This window comes from Scaptodrosophila lebanonensis, unplaced genomic scaffold (genome assembly GCF_003285725.1).
Source record: "Scaptodrosophila lebanonensis strain 11010-0011.00,11010-0021.00 unplaced genomic scaffold, SlebRS2 tig00001415-arrow-pilon, whole genome shotgun sequence".
Lineage (NCBI taxonomy): Eukaryota > Metazoa > Arthropoda > Insecta > Diptera > Drosophilidae > Scaptodrosophila > Scaptodrosophila lebanonensis.
In genome coordinates, this window is record NW_022060742.1 from 8,411,131 (window position 1) to 8,418,154 (window position 7,024).

The 7,024-nt window shown below is 41.7% G+C and overlaps 3 protein-coding genes across 3 annotated transcripts; 1 reads left to right on the forward strand and 2 right to left on the reverse strand.

Moving 5' to 3' along the window:
* Positions 1 to 35: 35 nt before the first annotated feature.
* Positions 36 to 1,557, reverse strand: LOC115632197. Its single transcript, XM_030529243.1, has one exon. The coding sequence runs from the start codon at positions 1,448 to 1,450 to the stop codon at positions 257 to 259; it is 1,194 nt and encodes a 397-aa protein (XP_030385103.1). The 5' UTR covers positions 1,451 to 1,557; the 3' UTR covers positions 36 to 256.
* An 827-nt stretch (positions 1,558 to 2,384) lies between these two features.
* Positions 2,385 to 5,826, forward strand: LOC115632918 (heat shock protein 83). The gene is made up of 2 exons (XM_030530209.1): positions 2,385 to 2,532; positions 3,367 to 5,826. Exon 2 carries the CDS (start codon positions 3,367 to 3,369, stop codon positions 5,518 to 5,520), a length of 2,154 nt encoding a protein of 717 aa, XP_030386069.1. The 5' UTR covers positions 2,385 to 2,532; the 3' UTR covers positions 5,521 to 5,826.
* Positions 5,827 to 5,983: 157 nt separating this feature from the next.
* On the reverse strand, positions 5,984 to 6,695 carry LOC115632919 (UPF0235 protein C15orf40 homolog). The gene has a single exon (XM_030530210.1). It carries the CDS (start codon positions 6,622 to 6,624, stop codon positions 6,214 to 6,216), a length of 411 nt encoding a protein of 136 aa, XP_030386070.1. The 5' UTR covers positions 6,625 to 6,695; the 3' UTR covers positions 5,984 to 6,213.
* Between the last annotated feature and the right edge of the window lie 329 nt (positions 6,696 to 7,024).

The following is a 7,024-nucleotide window of genomic DNA, read 5'->3' on the forward strand; positions in this document are numbered from 1 at the left end:
CCAGCCAGTTGTGGGGACACCGACAGCTGTGGCCTTTGCAACTCAGATCGCGTATTTGCCTGCACATCGCGGACCACTTTTGCATTTTGTTTTGGGGCCACTACCCCATCGACAGTGATTGGAACTTGCCCACAGAACCATTTTTGTGACGCCTCCAGTCCCGACGTGTGTGTCATGCAGGCAACGGATAATTCAATTATATGTCATTTGGACTAATCGGTTTATTGTTTGCTAAATTTATTAATAAAATTTAATTCTAAATGTCCTGATTAACATCATCAGCGATGGCATTTTTATCACTAAGCCAACTACGTATCTCACCCATGGCAGGCAGACGAAAACGCCACTCGTCGCTGCAATGCTTGTAGATATTATCGCCCAACTGTAACAGCTCCATGGCAAACTGCTTCTCATCGGGTTTCCAAGCACGCTCCGCACCACCAAACATTTCCATGCGCAGGAGTGCCGTCATTGTCGGACCGAGATACTTTTTGACACCATTAAATAGTTGGGGCTTTGTCAATTGTGGCGGCATGGTTTTTGTAGTCGATGTGGCGTTGCACATCGCTTTCAGCTCGATATTGGACTGTTGCAAGAGGATATAGCGGGCTGTAAGTGATTCGAAACTTTCCTTTAGCGCATTATGATCTTGCTGCAGCAGTTCTAGTGATTTCTGAAGTAGTGTTGCCTGCGGCTGTAGTTGAGTTGGCTCTTCAACATCGCTAATGACTATAGGTTCGGTATTGTCAATTGCGGTCGTGCTTCTTTTAAAAGTAGTATGTGCTTCGTCTGATTCGCTTCCCACTAAAGGATGTTCGGCGTGGTGGAGGTCATTAACTGGAACAGATACAGTTTCAATTTTGATTACTTGTTTGGCGGGTTGAATGCTTTTAGCTGCGGGCATCTTTCTCTTATATGTCCTGGTGTAAACTTTAATTTCCCTCGCAGGATTTTTTTCCGGTTCAATCCTCCCGTATGAGTTGCAACTTCTCTCTCTCGTAGTAACAGTGTGGACGACATTTATGTCCGACTGCAAAGGCAAAGGCGATGGTTCTTTATCAAAACCAAGGGGACAATTGAAACCTTTCGGCGGTATTAAATGCGGCAAAACAGGCGGCGGTAATTCCACAAGCGCAGGTTCTCCATTATCCCCAATGTTCTCAAGATCAATTGCAAGGTCTTTTCTTATGCGTATGAGTGTAGGTGTCTGTTGCGGTATAAGACGATCCATTTTGTAGTTCATGAAGCATTCATATCGGAAATGGCGAGCGCAAACCACCCGATTTGCTTGCTGTTCTGGAGTTAATTTTAACAACTCAAGCTTTTGCGAATTTTTTAACCAAACCATAACACGCTGCGAATCAGGCACAGGTAGCTTAAAAAAGTGCATTGTTGGGTTCCGTTTGCTAGTTACGGGGCAACTCCGGAAGATGCAGCGACCTCCGCCCATTTTGGAATCCGGACAATTCAAAATCCAACAATGTTTGTTTAGTATACACAATTCCTCCAGAGCTTCGGCGGCGTCGCCCTTGCTGGTAGTTTGAGCACACAGCAGACCAGACAATCTAAAAGCACTATACACCAAATTAGTTGTAAACAAAACAAATAGTTCGGGCGGCTTGTTAATCGAATGATTGCGCGAGTTGGACACATCTGCAGACATGCAACCCTACAAACTTATCGATATCGATTATTAGCATTCGTGTATGCACAGCCATTAGCACTGGGCCACATTTGGTACAAATGTACCAAACCTTGTGAACTGTACCATTTGTTTGCAAATTGCTAAATTTGTTTTTTTTTTATAATTATTAATACATTTGAACACTATTAAATGTTCTTTAATAGGGGTGTTTTTTAATTCGTTATATTAAGAATATATAGTAAGAATATATAGAATATATAGTAACTAAATGAACAAGAAAAGATTTCAATTGGTACTATAATTTAATAGCTTCAAATAAACAGAATTGAGGACTCACTAATAATATTAAATAGTTTGCCGTTTATTTTAGCATTTGATATAAACATATAAGTACTCATAAAACGCAATACATAATTTTTAAGCAGAAGATTTGGATTATAAACTGCAAGAAATTCTTATTGTTCTAAGGAACATTGCTACCTTAGAAACTATTTTCTACCTGGGTGTGCAGATTTATGCACCTTTGATTTTGTTGTTTGTTTGAGTTTAAACATCAACTGCCTTATATCTAACAATAACGAACAGTTCGCAGCACTATTTGTTCGGAACTCCGTGCAACTCTGTGTTAACAACCGGAAATTGCAGCCCTGTTAACTCGAACCATCCAGAAGGATCTCGACGTTTCTAGCATTTGGCATCGCAACTGTATATAAGAAGCGTGCCGACTTGTGCCGGCTTTAGTCGTGTAACAAATTTCGTGCGGTGAGCAACAAAGCGTCTGCTAGAAGGCGAAGTAAAACGTGAATTTCATTTTCTGTAACAAAGAAAAGTGAAAAAGTTTTCCATTTTATTAAATCTCTATTCTGTGTACCAAGAAACAAATCAAGGTAAGCAACTGAATATTGAACTATCAGTGAAAATAGAAATAATGCAATGCAAGGGAAAAGATGCCGTGTGCGTGTGTGTAAAGAAAAGTTCTTGACCCAAATGCCAGTTACATACATATATTGATTGTTGCAACGCAGAATGCGTAAGCAATTTGCCAATCTGCGCCAATTTTCATTAATAACTTATTCTTTTATTGACGAAAAGTATAAGCCAAAATTTAATTCGTGACTCACGCATACACACATGTACCGTTTTCGCCGGCATGAGCAATTGGCGAAGGTTCTGGAACCTTTCGCCGAATTTTCGTCAACTTAGATATGGCTTTTATATATGTATGTATGTATATACAGATGTTCCAAATGCTTCTAGAAAATCTTAACTGAAAATTGGGCTGCAATTAATTTACCACGCACGTTTTTCATTCTCACATATACATACATACATACATCTGTACATATGTATGACTGCAGTCGCTTGAACCGGCACATGGCGATTCGCAAAAAAGAAGTGAATTTTTTTTTTTTTTTTCAATTTTCATTAAATTCGGCATATGTATATCAAATTGGATGGCGCCAATTTGGTTGTCATGGTGGTGACTCTAGAGCTTGTCTCCACTTCTTGTTCTAGACTGTTCTACGATGTACACACCTACATGCATACATACATAAGTATGTATGTACATACATACGTGCATATGTGTAATGAGTTTGCAAATTTATGCACGAACAAAAGAAAATAAAATTCATATAGCAGGGATAATTGCACTCACATTTTACAAAATGTGTACAAAAATAAATTACTAATCTGTTTTGTTTTAATTTCAATTTTTACAGATGCCAGAAGAAGCAGAGACATTCGCATTCCAGGCTGAGATCGCTCAGCTCATGTCGTTGATCATCAACACATTCTACTCCAACAAAGAAATCTTTTTGCGTGAATTGATTTCTAATGCGTCTGATGCTCTCGACAAAATCCGTTATGAATCGCTGACAGATCCTAGCAAGCTCGACTCTGGCAAGGAGCTGTACATTAAATTGATTCCCAACAAAACCGCTGGTACCTTGACCATCATCGATAGTGGTATTGGCATGACAAAGTCTGATCTGGTCAACAACTTGGGAACCATCGCCAAGTCCGGTACAAAGGCATTCATGGAGGCGTTGCAGGCCGGCGCTGATATTTCCATGATTGGTCAATTTGGTGTGGGCTTCTACTCTGCCTACTTGGTCGCCGACAAGGTGACTGTCACATCAAAGAACAACGATGATGAGCAGTACATCTGGGAATCTTCGGCCGGTGGCTCGTTCACTGTCAGGGCTGACAACTCTGAGCCTTTGGGTCGCGGTACCAAGATTGTCTTGTATATCAAGGAGGATCAGACCGATTATTTGGAGGAAAGCAAGATCAAGGAGATTGTCAACAAGCACTCCCAATTCATTGGCTATCCTATCAAATTGTTGGTAGAGAAGGAGCGCGAGAAGGAGGTCAGCGATGATGAAGCCGATGATGAGAAAAAGGAAGGTGATGAGAAGAAGGAAATGGAGACAGATGAGCCCAAGATTGAGGATGTTGGCGAGGATGAAGATGCCGACAAAAAGGAAAAGGAGGGAAAGAAGAAGAAGACTATCAAGGAGAAATATACCGAAGATGAGGAACTCAACAAAACTAAGCCCATCTGGACTCGCAACCCCGATGATATCTCCCAGGAGGAATACGGAGAGTTCTACAAGTCATTGACCAACGACTGGGAGGATCATTTGGCTGTCAAACACTTCTCCGTTGAGGGTCAGTTGGAGTTCCGTGCCCTTCTCTTCATCCCACGTCGCACACCTTTTGATCTGTTTGAGAACCAGAAGAAGCGTAACAACATTAAACTGTATGTGCGCCGCGTCTTCATCATGGACAACTGTGAAGATCTCATTCCCGAATATCTGAACTTCATCAAGGGTGTGGTCGACTCTGAGGATTTGCCACTCAACATTTCCCGTGAGATGCTTCAGCAGAACAAAGTGCTGAAAGTGATCCGCAAGAACTTGGTGAAGAAGACCATGGAGCTGATTGAGGAGTTGACCGAGGACAAGGAGAACTACAAGAAGTTCTACGACCAGTTCAGCAAGAACTTGAAGCTGGGCGTGCACGAGGATAGTAACAACCGTGCCAAGTTGGCCGATTTCTTGCGCTTCCACACCTCTGCATCTGGTGATGATTTCTGCTCTCTGTCCGACTACGTGTCCCGCATGAAGGAGAGCCAGAAGCACATCTACTTCATCACTGGCGAGTCCAAGGACCAGGTCAGCAACTCTGCATTCGTTGAGCGCGTCAAGGCTCGTGGCTTTGAGGTTGTTTACATGACCGAACCCATCGATGAATACGTCATCCAGCACTTGAAGGAATACAAAGGCAAGCAGCTCGTTTCCGTTACCAAGGAGGGTCTCGAATTGCCTGAGGATGAGGCTGAGAAGAAGAAGCGCGAGGAAGACAAAGCGAAGTTCGAGGGCTTGTGCAAACTGATGAAGTCTATCTTGGACAACAAAGTTGAGAAAGTCGTTGTCTCGAACCGTTTGGTCGACTCTCCATGCTGTATTGTAACATCACAATTCGGCTGGTCTGCCAATATGGAACGCATCATGAAGGCACAAGCTTTGCGCGACACATCCACGATGGGCTACATGGCTGGCAAGAAGCACTTGGAGATCAACCCCGATCATCCAATTGTAGAGACCCTGCGCCAAAAGGCTGATGCTGACAAGAATGACAAGGCTGTTAAAGATCTGGTCATTCTGTTGTTCGAGACCTCTCTGCTGTCATCTGGCTTCTCTCTGGATAGTCCTCAAGTGCACGCCAGCCGCATCTATCGCATGATTAAGCTGGGTCTTGGCATTGACGAGGACGAGCCCATGACTACGGAGGATGCCCAAAGCGCTGGCGATGCACCCTCCCTGGTCGAAGACACCGAGGACGCATCCCACATGGAGGAGGTCGATTAAAAAATTTATATTTTCAAAAGCGCACGTACACCACCAAACACCATCGTCGGCCATACTGACAATTCCTTCACTCACATGCTCATTTAGTTCCTTTATTATTTGATTGATTTAACTTGACAAGTTATACCAAATTCATATCTTCATTGTTAATTTTTTGGTGCATTGTGTACGTGCCACTTCAAACCAAAATCGTTCGTTTATAGTAACTATTCAATTACAATACTGTCGCGTTATAAGCGACAGGAACACGCTTAGTTCATAAAAACACTTACTCGCCTGACCTTTTATTAGGCCAAAACAAGAAGAGCAGTTGTCGTTTTAAGGATTTCTAATTTAGAATGCCAGCTATTTATGTAATTTAAATATAAAAAGGAAGACTACCGAACACATAAGCGATAGTACATAGCTTAAAAACACAATAGTATTTAAGTTTGATGATCGATAAGGATGATAAAATAAAAACTAAGAGCAAATTTAAGATAGTTTTATTTATTTAAATAACTTAAAATGGTGATGAAAGACCACCGCCAGGGTACCAAGAGCAAACCATCTTGCATGGTTACAAATTCGTTCAAACTATTCGGAATTTGTAAATGTGTCCAAATCCAGAAAGCTATTCAGTTATTCGGTTTGAATTCCCGGGGACGGGGGGAATTGATGAATTTGTTCAATCCCGAAAAGCTTCAATATGTTTCACGATTCGCACTCCTTGCGCAGCAACTGCTCAATCGCCTCCACTGTGGTCACACCTTTGCTGATGAGAATGATTTTGTTGCGGGAACGCGATCCCTTGTCGAGAGAGACGTCACTCTTGCGAAGGCCCAAAACCTTCGAGAGAAACTTAACCAGTTCCGCATTTGCTTCGCCTTCGGAAGGAGGTGCTGCGATCTGAACGCCTACGCCTTCAGCGCCTATGTTCGTGATGCCATTTTGCTTGGCACCCGGCTTGGCGAGAATTTGTATGGCAATGTTCCCGCTTTTATCCAGGGAGACCGGCGCTTTTTCGGTAATTGGCGGCTTTGCTGGAACAGTGCCGGCTGTTTTTCCTTTTGCTTTGCTCTTCGACATTGCTTTGATGGTGAATGTAGTAAAGAGACGATGCATAGAATAAACACTTCCAAACTAAAAAATATAACTAAGCGTTTACACTAAATTTAAATGCATTTTCAATTAAGTTTATTCGCTACTTCCTAAAAAAAAAGATAGTGCAAACACAAATCAGCTGTTTCACAGTTTGGGTGCCACTGGTACCCAGTGTTGCTTTGAAGAGGCATCCAAACTGTAATACACTGAAAACTGCGTGAGTAGCAAGAATAAAAATTATTGTACGCTAGTGATCCAACATTAAAACCAAAATTTTATTTAGGTAAAAAAATTATCATATATATTTATCAATATTTATGTACTCATAATTTCTAATCGTTTCTCGTATTAGAAAACAACGCTTAAATAATTTAACATGCACATTTAAAATTTGCTGTAAAAGCATCTAAAAAATGCTTCA

Bases quoted from the DNA above. Each gene is read 5' to 3' on its own strand.
- LOC115632197 (XM_030529243.1), bottom strand. From the start codon at position 1,450: ATGGGCGGAGGTCGCTGCATCTTCCGGAGTTGCCCCGTAACTAGCAAA.
- LOC115632918 (XM_030530209.1), top strand. From the start codon at position 3,367: ATGCCAGAAGAAGCAGAGACATTCGCATTCCAGGCTGAGATCGCTCAG.
- LOC115632919 (XM_030530210.1), bottom strand. From the start codon at position 6,624: ATGCATCGTCTCTTTACTACATTCACCATCAAAGCAATGTCGAAGAGC.